The sequence below is a fragment of the Rhamphochromis longiceps genome, linkage group LG17 (assembly GCF_057381845.1).
Source record: "Rhamphochromis longiceps isolate RC_006_pf linkage group LG17, R_longiceps_female_GT1.1, whole genome shotgun sequence".
Lineage (NCBI taxonomy): Eukaryota > Metazoa > Chordata > Actinopteri > Cichliformes > Cichlidae > Rhamphochromis > Rhamphochromis longiceps.
In genome coordinates this window covers 18685176-18704785 of record NC_140573.1, presented here as the reverse complement: position 1 = coordinate 18704785, position 19610 = coordinate 18685176, and the positions used below count along the sequence as shown (strand labels likewise).

The window sequence follows — 19610 nt, the reverse complement described above, 5'->3', positions numbered from 1 at the left end:
GAGGTGGAAGCTCGTCCAGGCCCTTGGAGCCAAGCAACGAGACCAGAGGTTTGTGGTCTGTTTCAATGTGGAATGTTTTCCCAATTAGGAACTCTGCAAACCTCTCACAGGCCCATGTTGAAGCGAGGGCCTCCTTCTCAATTTGAGCATATCGCGCTGAGAGCTTTTGAAGCGTATGCTACTGGTTTCCACCCTAGATCGGCGTGCCGCTGGAGAAGCACTGCTCCCAAGCCATACGAAGATGAATCAGCTGATACGCACATTTCAGCATTTGGATCATACAGAGCGAGCCCTGGGGGTGTTGTCAGTTCTTTTTTGATGCCGTCGAAAGCCTGCTGCTGCTGTGGCCCCCATGACCACAGGTTGGACTTCTTCAGTAGATCTCTTAGGGGGCGCGTTTTTTCCGCCAGGTGAGGAAGAAACTTTCCTAGGTGATTCACCATGCCCAGGAAGCGTCTCACCTCACTTATGTTGCTGGGCTCATCCATGGAACTCACGGCATGCACCTTGTCAGGATCTGCGCTAACCCCCGATGCCTCAATGACCTGCCCCAGGAACTTTATCCTGTTCTTGGAGAACTCACACTTGTCGTTCAATGTTACTCCAGCCTCCTGCAGTCGAACCAGTGCTTTTCGAAGTCTCTCATCATGCTCTGCTTGTGACGTCCCCCAGATGAGCACATCATCCATCTGGCAGAGGACTCCTTCTAAGCCCTCAAGAATGCGTGCCATCCGTTTCTGGAAGTGTTCTGGGGCTGATGAGATTCCAAAGCACAGACGATTGTAACAATACCGACCAAAAGGTGTAATAAAGGTCGTGAGCAAAGAAGAGTCCCTGGATAAGGGAATCTGCCAAAATCCTGCATTGGCATCCAGCTTTGAAAACACTTTTGCTCCTGCAAGCTGTCCTAGTGTGTGTTCTACTGAAGGGAGTGGATGCTTCTCTCTCATGACATATTTGTTTAGTTCAGTGAGATCGCTGCATATTCTCACTATGCCTGTGCGCTTAGGAACCACCACCATAGGCGCGCACCAATCAGTGGGCTCCTCCACCTTGGAAATGACACCCTGCTGCTCCATCCTGTTCAGCTCTTCTTTAACCTTTGGTAAGAGTGGAAGGGAGATTCGCCTAGGGGTCGAGAGGGAAAACGGCTGTGCCTCTGGTTTCAGAACAATATTGTACTCCCCCTCCATTTTGCCTAAGCCGCTGAAAAGCTTGGGGAATTCTTGTTTGACAGCGTCAATAGAGTCTAAGCTAATATGATTCACTCTAGCAACCAGCTGTAGTGCCACTGCAGCATGCCCGCTCAGCAGCGGTGTGCATAAACCCTGTACGACATAAATGTCTTCTTTGGTTTTGTGGTTGTTCTTGCTGAGAGTGGCTGTGAACATGCCTTTAACCTTCAGACGTGTTCCTCCTCCTCCATTGTTGCGAGCGCGGACGCCAAGGGGCTGCCAGACATTTATACAGCCGTATTTCACACATGACTATGAAAGGCGGAAGAGGAAGTAGTTCCTCTGAATGTAGACAATCCGAATGTTATAGTTTCTTCCCACTGTGTTCCTGTTAATGATAAACTACAAATTTACTCTAAATTACTAAAATATCGATATTTTAATGTGAGAATCGATTCTAGAACATAAATGATTGGTATCGGAGGAATCGATATTTCAGGATCGATCCGCACATCACTAATAAGAAGTCACTTTCATCTTTACGCAGGACTGTAAGCTATCATCTGTGAGGCGTGAGCAGTGTTTGTTTTTAGCATAGTTCGCGGTGGAGAATAGCTGTTGACATAATGTGGATCCAAAGATCCATAATTTGCCTACCTGGGGTTGAAAGTCTCGATAAATGCAAGGTGTTTCGGCGGGTATGCCGGCTTCAGTGAGTGTGACGCTTATTTTCAGCCATGAAAAATATAATATAATTTTATATTTCAATATCACAATACTCTTCCAATTTAGGACTAAAAGTTAAAAAGAACATAAATAAACATAATTAAAATGCACTTCAGCAAAATATTTAAAAAATATATATATATATTTTCCCAAACCACGCAGAGCCGCACTATAAGGACTAAAGAGCTGCAGGTTGCCAACCCCTGGTGTAGACAGACAGGAAAGCGGGTCAGACTTGAATCTGCTCTCTTCTGTGTGGCCATGCCGCACATGGTCGCCTGCTCATGCTCAGTTGGCACCCCAGTAAATGCTGTTTCTTAGCTTTGACATATCATTCCTAACCAGGTGACTTTGCATCAAAGGATGCACTTGAAGCATTACTAGAGGCTGATAACTTGCATAGTATTTGAATCTAATTTAAAAACTCTAATGAAATTTAACCTTTTGGTTATTGTGATTAGAATGGTTTCAGTCTAAACATGAAATTAGTCAGAATAACTGAACTTGTGTGTGTTTTATCCTCCAGGTGAAGTCCGCATGCCTTCTGGCCGAACGGCCCGACCTCACATCACCGACAACAAGGACGGGACAGTTACTGTGAAGTACTCGCCAACTGAACGAGGCCTCCATGAGATGGACATCAAATACGATGGCAACCACATCCCAGGTGATCCCTCCTCAGTGAATATGTGTTCTGTTTCTGAGGCGCACATTCTTTCGTCTTCAGCAGTGTTATCAGCAGACAGACTGACTTTCAACCTTTAATGTGAAAATCATTAAACATCACATTAACACACAGGTTCTCTGTGTGCTCTCTCTGTTACAGGAAGTCCACTCCAGTTCTATGTTGATGCTATTAACAGTGGTCATGTGACAGCATACGGTCCCGGCCTGAGCCACGGCACCATGAACCGACCAGCTACTTTCACTATAGTTACAGAAGATGCTGGAGAAGGTATCCCTCATATGTACACTAGTAGATATAAGAGCTGTTTAAAGCCTGAGCCCAGTTCTTCTCGGGCACGTAGACGGTGTTTATGACTGTATCTTTTATCTGAAATATGAAATGTGTATTTAATCAGAAGAAGACACCATGTGAAACTGAAGATAAGAAAGGCAGTAAGTGTTCCCACTCTTTCTACAGGAGGTTTGTCTCTGGCAGTTGAAGGTCCATCCAAAGCAGAGATCAGCTGTAAAGACAACAAGGACGGGACATGCACAGTGTCCTACCTGCCCACCGCACCTGGAGACTACAACATCATCGTCAAGTTTGATGACAAACACATCCCTGGCAGCCCCTTCACCGCCAAGATTACTGGTAAAAAATTCTCTCTCCTCGGGAAAGTCGGGCTTTTGTCCAGACAGCTCAGTTTTAAGCAACACTTTTTAAATGATTGTTCATCAAAAAGCAGCTGCAGCACCTATGACGTTGTACATTTTTATGATTTTAACAAAAGATGTAATTTGAATTTAATGTGTAATTTTTCAGAACTACCTCCAAAACTGTAGAAAATCTTCTTTTAAGAAAACTAACATGCTTAGCTTGAATATCTTCACAATCAATACCTTTCAGTACCTTCAAAACACATTAATTATGAAGCACGTGCAGAAAAAGATAGATATTAACTGTGTACTTGGTCACATGTGGATTGCCTTTAGTTGATTTCTATCTCTGTACGCAGACAACACTCTGCTCTATCTTCCTGTGGGACACCAAATATACAAAACCCTTTCCAATCAAAGCAGATATAAATGATCAGATTTTTTTTCAGCTAAATTCAGAAAATAAATTATCCAGCATTTTTATCTTCAGTTATTCAGTCATTTAGTCCTGTAAAAGGTTTCACTTTAACTCTAACAGCTTTAAAGTGTTCTGGAAAGTTTCTTTGTTTTGTCAAACCATGACGTGGCATGTGTTCTTCTTTTGGTTGTCTAACTTCTTGTAATTATCCTTCCTTGTCATTATAATATTTCCTAATTACATTATTTAACCTCCTGACCTTCACTGGCTCATTGTTAACCTGTCTATGTCACGATCTGGGGGGCAGATCATCAGGAGATGCAGGATGTGGACCCAAACGCAAGCACTGACAACGGCGTAGCTGTGAGAAAGTTTATTAATAATGAAAGGGGAAAATACAAACCAAAGCAGGGTATCGCAGGGAACTACGCTAACAAAACCTAAACTGGGAAGAGCTACGAAATAATAATACAAGAAATAAAAACCTGTGACTACAAACCTGAAAACATGGAGAGACACCTGGAGAAATACAGACACGCAGACGAACCAGTAACTAACAGAGGGAAACACAAGGCTTAAATAGACAGACGGATAACGAGGGAATGAGACACAGGAGAACACAGCTGGGAGTAATCAGACATGACCAAGGGGAAGCAAAACTCAATACATTGACATAGGACGCAGACTTTCAAAGTAAAACAAGAAACATAACAGACACGGACTTAACTAGGTGAGACAGCAACCATGGAACACAGAAACCAAAAGATTAGAAAAGATAAACAATGACAAAATCAAAGTTCAATAGTAATACAGAAACAAAACACTGGGTCACAGACCCAGGACAGTGACAGTCTCGGTTTTTAATTGTTCCTCCAAGTCTTGGCCATCAAAGAAAAGAAAAAGTATCTATATATGAATTACATCTATATTTACACATAGATTATTCCTGTCTTTCTTCTTTTTTGTGTGGTACGTGTATACAAGTGCTGAGGCAAAGTGGGGGTAATGATGAATATCATGAATCAGTAGAGTGCTGAGCATAGGGTAGGGATTAATCAGCGTGTACATACTTCTTCCTGCTCCATTTTGGACTTGATGATTAAGTGGTTTATTTCATGTCACTGAGATTTTCTTTATTTATTGTATTTTTTTGTGTGCATATGTGTGTGTATGCAGGTATCAGTGTATATGTGTATGTTTGTATATGGTTTTTGTTTTATGTCAGACATAAAAGCTCATCATCATCATAATCAAAAGATTAAAAGATTTTCTGCTTAGGTGGTCCAAACTCTGGCATCGAGCTATGAATGTTGATTTAGTCTGCATTTGGAGAGCACATTCCCCTGCCGAGACACCCCCCTCACCTTTTAAAGTTCCCAAGCTCCTTCTCATCATGCTCCACCTTTCAGTGTAGTTTTTTTAAAATTAGTCATGATAGTTGTTCAGTAAGCAGCACCTGTTACCCACGGTACGTCCATCACATGGCCAATCATTAGCTTAATTTCTGTTTTCAAATTGATGCCAGTTTAGTTTGTTTTAGTTTGTTTATGTCATTGCACGTTGTTTCATTTGTGTCGGTGCTGGCTTGTCTGTGGGTGCTGTAACCTGCATTAAAAGCTGCAGTATGAGTAAAGTTTGGCTGATTGAACTAAGCTGGTTTTCACTATTACTTTGTCGTCTCACATTTGATCTCCAGGTGACGACTCTATGAGAACATCCCAGCTTAACGTTGGCACGGCAACAGATGTTTCCTTAAAAATTATGGAGACGGACCTGAGCAGCCTGACCGCGACGATCAGAGCTCCGTCAGGAAACGAGGAGCCCTGCCTGCTGAAGAGGCTGCCCAACAGACATATCGGTCAGTTTCTATGCTTCAATGCTTCTCAGTCACCCTTTGGCAAAACGTGGACCAAAACCAAACAACATAGAATCTTTATTATTATCCAGATTTCATCAAATATTTGGTTTTCTAAATATTACATTCTTCAAATTATTACCCAGTCAACAAAGCTAGCTGTCCATCACTAATTCATCGGTGATAAAATTACCTTATTGTCCCTAAATAATAATGTCTTTATTAGGACTTGAAAGGGAAAACCTTCAGGTGCTGAAGGTCTGAAGCAGGCCAGATCTGAGACTATTGTTCATGTTTTTGGAGGTGACACAGGTGTGAGGATCAGAATATCGTCACAGTCAGCAGACAAGGCTGGACTGGGACAAAAAATCGGCATTTTGACTAGAGACCGGCCCACCAGGATAAATGTGACGTCATTCAGGGGTAAAACCGCAAAGGATTCTGGGAACTTGTGGCAAGAGGTACTAGCGCACGCAGGCTTTCAATTGAACTCAGTTACACAGCTATAAAAAGAAACCCAAAAAATGGCAAGAAGCTGTTGTATTATTAACTGCAATAGCCGGTCGCATGACAGCCACGGGAAGCCGACGGGTAAAGAGATCTTTTTTTTTTTATCGGATTACGTCGTTGAAGAGAAATTTTTAAGCCATGTTTCCGAAGTAAGAGCCGACGGATGGTCTGGATATACCAAATATAACGTCTCAGAACACTTCAGCTCACATGTTAGTCTGCTCCAAGCATTCCCACAAAGGTCAGAGTTTTGTTGTAGTTAATACGTCATTTTTCTTAACATAATTGGTGATATAGGTTACAAGCAAGTCTGGCGCTGAGCAGAAATTGTTGCGCTATGCTCCTTTATTTATTGTGTTTATTGTGCATAAATAGTGAATTGTCCTGACACAATATTGCGTTTCGCTTCTGTTATTATGGTACATTGACAAAACCATATACTTTTATTCACAGGATAAAACAGTTGTTTTGTATCACTAATTGTCCAGTGCGATTACAGCATACAATATTATTGTCACTGCTACATTTCTGTAATGCTACCAGAAATTATTTCCACTACTAATTAATTACCGTTGAGCTCAAAGGTTATATTAATAAACGGTTAACGAATGTGTATTTATGAGGACGATTTGTGAGACTGGTAAACTTACCTTTGTTCGTACGATGGTCTTTCGTTCTACACGGTGCATTTCAAGGTCCTGTACCCATCCGTCGGCAAACTGTACCTGGGCTTGTTGCAGTGACCTGAAGTTACTAAACTTCATGAGTGTATGCACTCACTCCAAGAACCGTGTAATTATAAATCTGAGCGTGGTGAAAGTTGGGCAGCACGCTGACGTCTTTTGTCCACTCTGTGTGCTCGTAAGGGTCTGACCCTTTCACTCCTTTGATTTTTTCCTCGTATCTTTTCTTTGTCTTTTCGTCGAGTCTGTCTTTGTACGGACCGACATTGTTCTCCTTTTGTACATTCCTTTTTTGTGCGGCAAAGAAAAAACAGGAAGGTATTGGAACCGGAGAATGAACGTTTAGCGGTGCTGCAAATGCTTGCATTTGATGCGGTACTTGGATTGTTTTGCCACGAGTTCCCGGCATGCAATGCGCGAAAATCACGTGATTGCTAAACAAGGGGGCGGGTGAATCCGGCCTCCTCGGCTGTAATTGGTCCAGCCCAGAGTCGATCATGACCAATTGGCCAATCCAACACCTTTCATTATATATACCCTTCCTAAAAAAAAAAATCCATCGGCCCATAAAAACAAAAAATCGCCAGCGGCCCACCGGGCAAATGCCCGGTATACCCGATGGCCAGTCCAGCTATGTCAGCAGACACTCAGTTTTTACATTTTTCTGGGTTGAATACTAGCTTAGTGTTGGCTGTGCAGATGTTAGAAAAGAGGTGAATTTGTGTTATCAGCATATGATGCAGTTGTGTCTATCCTGGATGCAGTTTGCACTTTACCATCGCGTTCTCGTCCTTTTGTGCAATAAAAATAAAAGTCCACATCCACACTGGAAACTGCCCAACTATTTTCCTCCTCTGACACACAAACTGAAATCAGCAGATTGTAGCGTGCAAAAACCGATAAGTGGGACAGATAGGTAGGCAGACGATTCAAAAGAACTGAACTACTCGGATCTCAATTCCCATTCCTACACGGACGTGTGATTTTCTACAGTAAAAAGAATTCGCACAGCTGTACAAGAGACTCCACGTTTCTGATGACATGTCTCTTTCCTGCAGGAATATCCTTCACACCAAAGGAAGTTGGTGAACACGTGGTCAGTGTGAAGAAGAACGGGAAACATGTGACCAATAGTCCGTTTAAGATCATGGTGGGTCAGTCGGAGATCGGAGATGCCAGCAAGGTGAAGGTTTACGGTCAGGGGCTGGTGGAGGGACACGTGTTCGAGGTGGCCGAGTTCATTGTGGACACAAGGAATGCAGGCGAGGATTCAACCTTCATCCACACAATCAGAGCGCTGAAGCTCAGGATTTCAGATTCTAACCCTCAATGTCTGTGTTTGTGGCAGGTTATGGAGGTCTGGGTCTGTCCATCGAGGGTCCCAGTAAGGTGGACATCAACTGTGAGGACGTGGAGGACGGGACATGTAAGGTCACCTACTGTCCCACAGAACCAGGAAACTACATCATCAACATCAAGTTCGCCGACCAGCATGTGCCAGGTACGAAAAATTATTCCAAGTTTGATTTGAGGCAAATTAGTTTGTAGAAAGAGAACGTACCACTGCAGATGGTATAAAAGATGAATGCAGATGCCTGAAGTAGTTCTTCACAAGTACAAAACATTTTCCTGTAACTACCATAAAGAGTTAGATAGATCATTGGTTCAGATCTGATGAGCTAGGTGTTGATCTGATGCTCTGGACAAAGCATGAGGGTCTAAGAGTTTCGGCTTTCAGTTGTGATGTGATGTTTGTGTGAACAGGAAGTCCGTTCACGGTGAAGGTGTTTGGTGAAGGTCGGATGAAAGAGAGCATCACCCGGAAACGTCAGGCACCCTCCATTGCCACCGTGGGCAGCACGTGTGACCTCAACCTCAAAATACCAGGTGAGCTGTGATATCTGCCTCCTCCTCATCCTCCTCCTGTCGGCTCCTGCCCTCCCTGCTTCCTTCTCTTCACCTCCTCGTCTTTGTCCACTATTTCCTCCTCCTCCTCCTTCCTGCTTCTCCTCTGGGTCGCAGGAAACTGGTTTCAGATGGTTTCGGCTCAGGACCGTTTGACCCGGACGTTCACCCGCAGCAGCCACACCTACACCCGGACCGAACGGACGGAGATCAGCAAAACCCGAGCCGGAGAGACCAAGAGGGAGGTGCGGGTGGAGGAGAGCACGCAGGTCGGAGGCGATCCCTTTAGAGACGTATTTGGAGATTTTCTAGGGCGAGAGAGTCTTAGTGGCTTCAGCGGGATGCCGACCGGCAGCCGACAGCCGCTGCAGAACGGTGTGTGTGTGTGTGTGTGTGTGTGTGTGTGTGTGTGTGTGTGTGTGTGTGTGTGTGTGTGTGTGTGTGTGTGTGTGTGGTAAGTGAGAGTGGCTGATTTAACAGAGTGTTGTGCTGTAATGGCCTCCCATGCTAACCCTCTAACCTGCTCTGATTCTTCCAGCTCTCTCACTTCTCTTTGTCTGCATTCTGCTGTCAAAATGTCTGGATTAAGGTAGTATTGTTATTCAGTCTGGCCTGATGTGGGCACTGTGCCTAATCTCAGATACAGCAATAAAGAAATGTGTTGGGTTTATAGTTGCAGTAGAAGGAAGGAGCTGCTTACAGGTTCAGCAGTCATATCATTGGTCAGATAAAAAATAAAAATTAAAAAAACCTTAAAAAGGCTCCAACAATACAAATACAGCCCAGAAGTCCAGTTCAGAGACTTCTGGGCCATGTTTGTACTGTTGGAGCCTCTAGTGGACTTTTGAGGAAAAGCAGGTTTTTTTTATAGGTTAATGGTTGCTGTTGTTTTTGTTGACTGAGACGTGGAAGAACTGATTTCTGTTCATCTTTAAGACTATTTTAAAGCAGAAAGACAAAGACAAACATCCATTAAGCATATTAGTAATACGCACTCTCAAGGAAACATTTTAAATTTGTAAAATTATTAAAAGATTGCAGTTCAAGTATTTACAGTATCATCACTATTTCTTATCAAATTCTTCATAAAAATGTATTTTCACTTAAATGTTACTATTGAATGAGATGATTTGTTCAAACTGAACTAACAATTGAAAAAAGAAAAGAGGACCTTGGATTGATTTCTGAGGAGCTCCACACCTAATTTTAGCTACTAAAAATTACAAAATAAACATGCTATAGACCAAAAACCTACAAAATCTAAATCCGTGACATATTAACCAGTGCATGATGCAAGATTTTTTTTTTTTTTGGTGCATGCTATGTAAAAACTGACTATGAAACATTTGCTGGATGAATCATCTGATCCTCAGTAACATTCTCCTAATCCTGTCAGGTGAGGCAGCTAACCAGGAGATGACGGCTCAGGTGACGAGTCCTGGAGGAAAGACAGAGGACGCAGAGATCATTAAAGGAGAGGAGAGCACCTACAGCGTCCGCTTCATCCCTCAGGAGATGGGACCTCACACTGTCAACGTCAAATACCGGGGCCAGCACGTCCCTGGGAGCCCCTTCCAGTTTACTGTGGGGCCCCTGGGAGAGGGAGGGGCCCACAAGGTCAGAGCAGGAGGCACTGGACTGGACCGCGGAGTGGCAGGAATCCCAGGTGGGCTGTAGGATTTACATTTGTTCCTTATCTCTTCTTCTGTCCTTATGAACCGGTTTCTTTTTGCTTCTTCTGTAACAACTTTGATTTCATTTGAATCTTTGGATGAAGAAGCATGCTGACATGCTCCTACATGTCAGCAAGGTTTGGTCACAGGAAACAAAACATCCATCTGTGATGTGTCAAATGAACTCTTGAAACACCCATGTTCCTAATTTTGTTTCACTGATGATATGTCTGCTATTTCAGTTCAATTTGAAAAATTTTCTTTACAAAAAGCTCCTCTAGTGGCCACCATAGGAACTGCAGCTCTCACAGTTTGTGTTGTTTTGCAGCGGAGTTCAGTATCTGGACCAGAGAGGCTGGTGCTGGAGGTCTCTCTATTGCTGTAGAAGGACCCAGCAAGGCTGAGATAACATTTGAAGACAGGAAAGATGGATCCTGTGGAGTTATTTACGTAGTGCAGGAACCTGGTAAGTCTCAAGAGATATTTGGCTTAAGCCTCTCAGATTTATTTCAGCCAATGAAAGAAGCCTAACCTTTTTCTGTGAGATGTTATCATTTTAATTTTAATACTTTTAATACTCTCTGATAGTTTTAATACTCTCTGACAGATTATTGTGGTGTTTATTTGTTTTTTGTTTTGTTTTTATTCCTCTGATTAATTGTATCACTCTTTTCACCATAACAGCAAGACAAATTCCTTATTTGTGTGAAAATTTGACAATAAACATCATTAGGATTCTGTATCTGATGGTAAAGGGTTTGATCTGCATACAAACTTATATTCCACAAGGTTTCTACCTACATAGCAACAAAGGCACAAGCCTGGAATCACTACTTGAATTTTATCATTTCAAATATTCGCCCAGGACCAGTTTAGTTCAAATCCATCCATGTCACAGTATAATTATTGTAATTGTAAAAGTGTAAGCGTGCTCTGCCTCTGGAACGATATATAAAAATAAATTAAGAAAAAAACAGATTAAAGTTAGAACTCATGGTAAATGGGCAACTTTTGAAAAACAAACTTGCAGATTAACAGAAATAAAATTAGAACTTAAAAACAGTATAAGGCTACGTTCACACTGCAGGCGAAAGCGCATCAAATCCGACTTTTTTTTTTTGACCCTATGCGACCCATACCCAATCATGGTATGACAGTGTGAACGGCACAAATCCGATCTGGGTCACTTTCGTATGTGGTACTGAATCCGATACATATCCGATGTTTCAGAAAGCGACTGCTGTTTGAACGGTCAAGTCGCATTAAATCCGTCTTTTACGTCACTGACACAAGACAGACGCCAATTATCAGCGCCGGAGAAGCGCCCGATAAGACATCGCGAACGCTTCCTGGCCATCCAGTGAAACTGCTGGGAAGACGACGTTGGAGAAACGTGAACATTTTATTTATACTGTATAATCTGCAGATTCTGACAGAAATCTGCAACTATCCTTTGAAGCACCGCTCCTCTAAAACAGCAATAATGATAATTATTAGGTTATTTACATTATTATGTAAATAACAAAATAACTTAAAGCAAAAATTGGGAAACGTGAAGTCCGAAGTCTTTATATTAAGGGCTATCAGTCAAACAATACTGTTTGCTCTGGGTCTAAACAGAGCGCGTTGTGTATGACGTCTTCTTTTGCGCATGTGGGCCGCTTTGAGCGTTCACACTAGAACGCGTTTGCTCTCGCATTTTATTTGTAGTGTGAACGAGCAGACAAAAAAATCGGATTTGATCAAAAAATCGGAATTGAGCATCAAGACCTGCAGTGTGAACGTAGCCTAAATGTTTTTGAAGTTCCTTGTTATAATGTTATATTGTTTTTGTTTTTTTTTATCATTGGATCTGCAAATTGTTGTGATCGTTAAAGTATTAAAGGAGAAAGTGCATATCCTTCCAACAATAATATATTTCTTTTGTTCAGGTGATTATGAGGTCTCCATCAAATTCAATGATGAACATATCCCAGACTCCCCCTTTACCGTCCCCATCGCCTCGCTGTCAGATGACGCTCGCCGCCTCACCATCACCAGCCTGCAGGTGAGGAAAGATCTAAATCTACCAGCTGAACTTACAGAAATGAAACCCTTTGAGAATTATATTTACTGTGGACAGATTTATTTTTAGTCTCAATAACTGTGCTGTGTTGAGGATTGTATTTGTGTTCATAGGTGTGTATATTTATCTCTGAATATTTAATCGCTGCCCTCTTTCTTTGTATGCAACACATTTATTCTTGAGATATAACAAATGTGTGTACAAGTAGGGAAAAAAAACAAAGTCACAATATGTTAAATTGTGAAATTAAAAAAAAAATTATGCTGGTAACATTAACAGAAAAAAGGCTATGGAGGAGCTCACAAAAAAAGACAGAAATAAAACTAAACTGACAAATTTCTATTTTAAAAATAAAAAAACTAAATAGTTTTGATTAAACAATTTATAGTTAAAGCCAAATCTTTAAAACATAGGCATAAATATAAAAACAGGCACTACAAACTTTATTAATCAGACCACCAAAGAAATCTTGTAAAAACACTTAAATGAGTATCTGCAGTACTGAGGAAGCATATTCCATTTGTTTAAAATAACCGAGAACTGCTTGTTGAACACTTTTAATCTCCATGGTCCAAAGCACTGAATCCCTTTTCTTTACCAGGAGATGGGTCTGAAGGTGGGTCAGGAGGCCTCCTTTGCAGTGCAGCTCAATGGAGCAAGAGGGCTAATTGATGCCAAGATCCACACGCCATCAGGAGCCACCGAAGAGTGTTACATCACTGAGCTGGACAGCGGTAAGACCCCATTATAGCTGTTAGTGAAGTGATCTTTAGGACTTTTGAGTACAATTAAAAACCAAACATGGATCCACCACGATTTCCTAACCCAGTCAAAATTACATTTGGAGTTCCACAAGGTTCAAGTCTGGGCCCACGACCTTTTAGTTTTTCAGGTTCAGATCACTTATTTGCTATAAATACAAGACTGTTATTTACTGCTTAACTATTAATTTTAATTTGTAATTTTTCAGAGTGTTTGGAAGTTTAAATCTTTCTTGTATTTAATCTTCATATTAAATACAGGATTATAGAGTCATTCGTATAAGAAACCTCTTTCTCAAAGTCTGTATTTACGGTGGTTATAGAACTGTTTGTAAATCAATGATTTCCTGTTTCTACAGATCAGCATGCTATCAGGTTCATCCCAAAGGAGAATGGAGTTCATTCTATAGACGTTCGTTTTAATGGCAGCCATGTCCCCGGCAGTCCCTTCAAGATCAGAGTAGGAGAACCGGGTCAGGTCGGAGATCCAGGAATGGTGTCTGCGTTTGGGTCAGGTCTGGAGGGAGGAACCACAGGTATATACAAAAAACAAAGTCTTTAACTTTGAAGCCATTTGATGAAAGAGAGTTTTAATGAGCGTTCTCACTTTATTTAGGCATGGCATCAGAGTTTATTGTCAATACTTGTAACGCCGGCTCAGGAGCACTGTCCGTGACAATTGATGGCCCATCAAAGGTTAAGATGGATTGTCAGGAGTCTCCTGAGGGGTATAAGGTTTCCTACACACCTATGGCTCCTGGAAGCTACCTGATCTCCATCAAGTATGGAGGACCCCAGCACATTGTAGGCAGCCCCTTCAAGGCCAAAGTATCAGGTGGGTCAATGACCATTGACCTTTTACTGAGGTCAGTCCGTGAGTTTTCCTGATACTCACGGGTATAGTTTCCTGGGGTTTCCTTGGAAATGAGGATGAAAGTGATTCGGTCTTGTTGTGTACAGTCTGCATGCTGCCTTCAGGCGTAGTGATTCCTGGAAATAAAGCATGATTCATCACTTTCCACTGATTCCTCCAGAGATAAAGAGCACATTCAGTTCTAAATAAAGCTTGTTTGGAACCAATTGTTTTTATGCACTTGTAGGACACCAAGCTCTACATAGCTGGTGATACTGACCATATGACTCCTTTTCCTCCTTTTCAGTAAACCTGAAGGGATGTCCACATACTGTTGGAGAAAGCTGACTCTAACTCTTCTTCTTCCAGGACCTCGTCTGTCAGGTGGCCACAGTTTGCATGAGACGTCGTCTGTTCTTGTGGAGACCGTCAGCAAGTCAGTAGCGATGGGCAGCCCTTTTGCCTCTCTGCCTAAATTTTCCTCAGATGCCAGTAAAGTCATCTCCAGAGGTGCCGGCCTTTCAAAGGCCTTCATTGGTCAGAAGAACACCTTCACAGTCGACTGCAGTAAAGCAGGTGACCATTTCGTCCCTCCTGTCTTTCGTGAAAGTCAAATCTGAGATTTTTCTTCACCACTCACGATATTTCCGTTTTTTTCCTTGCAGGCACAAACATGTTGATGGTCGGTGTCCACGGGCCGAAGACACCCTGCGAGGAAGTGTACGTCAAACACATGGGCAACAGGATGTACAATGTCACGTATACTGTTAAAGAGCAGGGCAGCTACATCCTCATTGTGAAGTGGGGAGACGAGAACGTCCCCGGCAGTCCGTTTCATGTCACAGTCCCTTAAAACTGAACTCTTCACTGTCCAAGACTGGATTAAAATGTGATCTGCATTATCTGGACTAGTTTATTTTCTTGATGACAGATTTTCTGTTAGTATTTCTGAAGATATGCAGCACTCAGAGGTCCAGAGGTGTCTGAGGTCACCATGAAGGGGAGACTGCATACATTTCCATCTTTTTTTGTGTGTCCACTTCTCTGAACTTTTTCATCACACCTCATATTTAGTGAAAAATTCAAGCTGCAAGTTGCTCTTTTGCTCCCACAAACCAAACAATTCAGAAGTTAGCTTAAACAGAAGAAACAGTTTTAACGTCAGTGAGGGGGGAAAAGTGCTTCCGAGTCCTTTATTTCTTATCTCCATCTGTAAAAACAGGAAACTATAAACTTTCTCTAAGAATCCTTATTTCTTACTGATGCTCATCCGATAACCACGAACACTTCAGACCCTTGGACTGTCTGCACTCCAGCCATGGTGACTATCGTCCAAAAATCTGATTGGTCAGTAGATGGTGAACGCTTACCTGCAACAAAACCTGGAGCAACTTTGGTCTGTAGCATCAGTTACCATGGTGACATACCACCTTTATAACCCTGAAAAGACAGAGTTAAACCCAAAGTTAGCTTGATAACTACAGATCCCTAAAAGCATTCATGTTTTCTCATGGATGAGTTTAATGTCTTTTGAAGATATTCTGAGTGAAAAATGGTGTTTAGTTAGCCTCAGCAGGCAAAGTCTCCCCTTCCTCAGCATTCAGTTTCAGGTGAGCGAGAGACTATCTTCCCTCCATGTTGAATCAGATGCACTCAGCAGGTCTCTGTATGTCAGGGTTTGTGCCAGATCGCTCATGTGGCGTAGGCCCAGTTGTGGGATGTGGAATGATCAAGATGAGCTGGGCTGTGACGTTAACAAACTCTTCTGTTTTTATTTATCCTGCAGCATTTTTCTCTCCTTTGATTTTCTTTGACAGAAAATGGTCTTACTGTTGAGAGAAGCAGGTGATGATGGATTTTTTTTTTTTTTTTAAACCACAGGAAGGAAGTGAAGTGGCGTTTCCTTTGTGAATGTTGGAAAAACAGTAGCAGATATTAGAGTGACATTTTATAGTGATTTTATATGTATGAGTGAAGCAAAGTTTAAGTGTTTGATATGTTAACCTTCTGTATTGCGACACTGTGCAGGCATAATAAAAGTTTATCTGTGAAATCTCTCATCTCATTTTCATGATGGAGAACAATCTACTGTGCTTTTCCTCTTTCCTGTGTTGTACAATAGACTGCTGTCTGATCTCATTTTCATAAACTCTTGGTATATAATGTCATGCAGAGGGTGTATTCTATTATGATCGTGTCAGACAGAAGTCCGCCCACCTGCTGTTCAAACCTTCTGATTGTGAGGGGTAGCCAACCAGAACAAAAGTTGTCCTCCTGGGGGAGGAGTGAAACAGCTTGTTTCGGACAGAAAGACAGATACAGGCCCATTATCTGAGACTCGGGTTACAGCTCCTTCAAATGGAAGCAGATGAAAAGAAATTCATAAAAAAAAAAAATCTAATTTGTTCCAATTTTATGAAACACCAAAGACAAAAATGGTAAGGACGGGTCCAATACTCTGATTAAATAAACTGGGGCAATGTATTTGAAGTTGCTTGGAGACGATTTCTAGTCATATTAGATATTGTTATTTAAATGGCTGGAAGATGAGCAGTGTGAATATCATGTTCAGGGTTTAAGCAGAGAAGCTGCTGAATGTGATCTGAGGGCATCTGTGTGACTGTGGTGCTGCAAAGGACCAGCAGGTGGAAGCAGAAACCAGTAAAAACGGCAAATAGAACCCGAGAAACAGTCTTTGTTTTCAAACAAAGTCTTTATTGTATTTTGTTTTGAGAAAAAAAACACAATACAGACTATATGAACCAAAATAAATACAATACCAGATTATTAAGCATGCAAAGATAGTTAGGAATTATCAACATGTTTTCTCAGTAATATTTAAAAATAAATTATAATTATGTCACATAGGTCAATAATAGCATCACAGTATGTTTTAATAATACCAGCCGCCATGCTTTCAGCAAAGGATATGAATGTTATCAGGTAGCACGGGATTTTCCAATAGATCCTGTTATGGTGTAGCTGATATCTTCAAGATGAACGTGACCCATGACTTCTCTTATCCAGTGGCCAAATCTTGGGGGGAAAGAGTCCTATTTAAAAAGATCCGCCTGGCCAACAGAGAAGAGAAGGTGTTCATATCACTCTCTGTGAAGTTTCCCACTTTGAAATTCCTCCTGGAAAGGCTGAACTTCTCTTAATCTGCTTAATGGATGTCTGTCTTCTTGTTTCTGCTTTAACAAGAAAAAAAAACAACAACAAGAACAGACAATAGTTCTTCCATTATCTTAATCGGGCTGCCCAGCTACTCAACTTCTGAAGGCTGATCACACAGGAAGTGGCGAGTGCTGGTTGAGCGAACAGCCCAACGTTTGTGTTGAACTTGCTGCAGCGCTCTGCTTGTACTACGACAAGTTTTGCACCTGTCAATCTGAGATATAGACGTCATACCTCACCGAGGTCAAAGTTCAAATGAACCTGCCAGGGGCTACCGTCAACTTAGCGGGAAACTGTGCAGCGAAGGTACTTCGTATGCGAGACGCTGAAGAACTAAAGCCTGCAGTTCCTTTGATGTCCAGCAGGGGCGCCAGCAGTGAATCAGTCTCATGCTAAAATGCTCAAAATTACAGCAGAAATAAACATGCTTACAGCATTTTTATATCTCACTGTTCAAATTGGACTGAGGCTTATTTCACATGTGGCTCATATAATCTGTGGATACAGACTGATTACCAAGTTAGTTAGCATTATGACATAGCACTTGTTTCGCTTCTGGAAATAAAAAAAAGACTATAGTAGTAGGTAAAGGGAGCTAAGCTTCAAAATGAGGATGTCGGGTTTGGTAACTAGTGATGTGTGATACCACTGATTTTCTTTCCAATCCGATACCAAGCAATATTCAGGGTGGTATCGACAATACTGATCCGATACCGATACTTTGTACAAAAACTTATTTTTATTTATTGTATCTCAAATTATAGTGTCATAATAATTACAGGACATCAGATTACTTGTTCTTATCACTTAATAATGCAGAGTTCATCATATAGAAATAACAAAACTGAAGTTGTGCTATTTGAACACCTTGCCTGCCTGCAGCACTAAAGGACTCCGTGAGAGACATCTGTCTCGCCCTAGCAGCACCTGTCCCTCTCCTCTTCAGTTCACCTCTGAAGGAAATCTCGGTCCCCGGTTTCTCCGTGGATCGGGTTTCCTCCGAGGCGTGGGCACCTATAAGCAGAGTTTTGTCTTTACCCTATAAGATTCAAAATTATTCAAAGTAACACTCAGGTATGCCGTTCAGCAGGTTAGTTACAGCGCCGGGAGTAGCTTGGGAGAACAAGGAAACACAGACTGCTTCAGGTTGCTTTCCCAAAATCAACTCAAAGGTTTATTCATCAGACAACAGTTTATATAGAGGAAAAAGGTTCGTGTGTCAGCAGATTCTCAGTTCAAACCGGTACAGACCAAATAAGGAAACGTCTTCCTGCCTTGTGAGCAGAGAAGTATCCTTTGTATAGTTTATCAGTTCAGCTACAATTTATGATTATCCCAGCAAAATACACTCCTAGACATAGAATATAGAGTTCTTTCATTAGTGAATTCTGAAACAAACCACCTGGCCTTTAACAAGCTCTTTTCTAGGAGATAAAGAAGGGAGGATGGGAGTAAGGAAGTGATCTCTGTGGTATTTTCGACCTTGGTACCAGCCTGTGATTCTTACACATTAATTCTTGGGTCACAGAGAAAGAGAAAAACAACTAGTAAATGGGCCTTATTGAGTAACAGTTTTCCTGTATAATATCACTATAAAACAATATCCTGTAAATGCTACCATGGTATCAAAATATCACAACAACCTCAACATACACTCGTCATATTCTGTGATATGATTTACTCTGAGGTGTTTGACAAGGTTAGTGATGTTGCCACAACCATACATGCCAACCCTCCCAATTTTTCCCGAATTTCAGTGCCCCTCCCGAAAATCTCCCGGAGCCACCATTCTCCCGAATTTTTCCCGATTTTCCAGCCGGACAACAAAATTGAAAAACCATATCGCAGAATTCATAGCGCGGCCCAGCCTATTCCAGTTTCCAACAATGGCGGCAGCTGCTTAGATTTAATATTACTCTTATTTCGCTTTCTGGGTCGCAAAAAAACTTTTAACATATTTTCATGTGAGAATGTAGCTGTGTAAACTTCAAATATCTGAGCCGATCCAAACATCGTTTTCAAACCCCCGCGGTCTTTTGCTACTCGGGTTAAACATGATATAGTCACTTTGATAACTTAAAAATGTTATTGTTCGGCTTTTTCAGTGTTTTATTTGTTCGTGACTAAATCGGTTTGGCTGAGATTAAAGTTATTAGATTAGATTAAATTAAATGTAACTTTATTAATCCCTCAGGAGGGTTCCTCCGGGGTTTTCACACAGCTGAATAAACGTCAAACAGAAAATAATTAAACAGAAGTATTATGTATTAGATAGCAAGGAGCAGACAGCAGTTTCACTCCAGCTCGTGACGTACTACCCGGCTTTCTTTAGACCGGGTCCTCAGGTGGAAGCAGCCTCTGAATTTGGACACTGTTGTAAAGGCTCACCTTTCAGCACATTCACTTCATCAGATGCACTTTCTTCTTCTTCTTCTTTCTTACAGTTATATTGGCGGTTGGCAAACAATTGAAAGGTGCATTACCGC

General features: G+C 41.7%; 2 protein-coding genes across 6 annotated transcripts in view; one reads left to right on the top strand and one right to left on the bottom strand.

Moving 5' to 3' along the window:
• Positions 1-16000, top strand: part of LOC146649565 (filamin-C-like) — a 61698-nt gene extending 45698 nt beyond the window's left edge. For 4 of the 5 annotated variants that reach the window (XM_085386986.1, XM_085386985.1, XM_085386988.1 and 1 more), the window contains 16 exons: positions 2428-2568; positions 2728-2856; positions 3046-3219; positions 5339-5500; positions 7749-7952; positions 8039-8191; positions 8455-8577; positions 8713-8970; positions 9992-10261; positions 10597-10734; positions 12200-12315; positions 12935-13067; positions 13454-13630; positions 13711-13929; positions 14317-14523; positions 14613-16000. In XM_085386986.1, the coding sequence (XP_085243112.1) occupies positions 2428-2568; positions 2728-2856; positions 3046-3219; positions 5339-5500; positions 7749-7952; positions 8039-8191; positions 8455-8577; positions 8713-8970; positions 9992-10261; positions 10597-10734; positions 12200-12315; positions 12935-13067; positions 13454-13630; positions 13711-13929; positions 14317-14523; positions 14613-14800 (2792 nt within the window). In that variant the 3' untranslated portion in view covers positions 14801-16000. The remainder of the gene's footprint in view (positions 1-2427; positions 2569-2727; positions 2857-3045; positions 3220-5338; positions 5501-7748; positions 7953-8038; positions 8192-8454; positions 8578-8712; positions 8971-9991; positions 10262-10596; positions 10735-12199; positions 12316-12934; positions 13068-13453; positions 13631-13710; positions 13930-14316; positions 14524-14612) is intronic. The other variant, XM_085386989.1, reaches the window with a different exon arrangement.
• The window catches only part of LOC146649564 (uncharacterized), a 380555-nt gene that overhangs the window by 359719 nt on the left and 1226 nt on the right, over positions 1-19610 (bottom strand). The window lies entirely within an intron of this gene.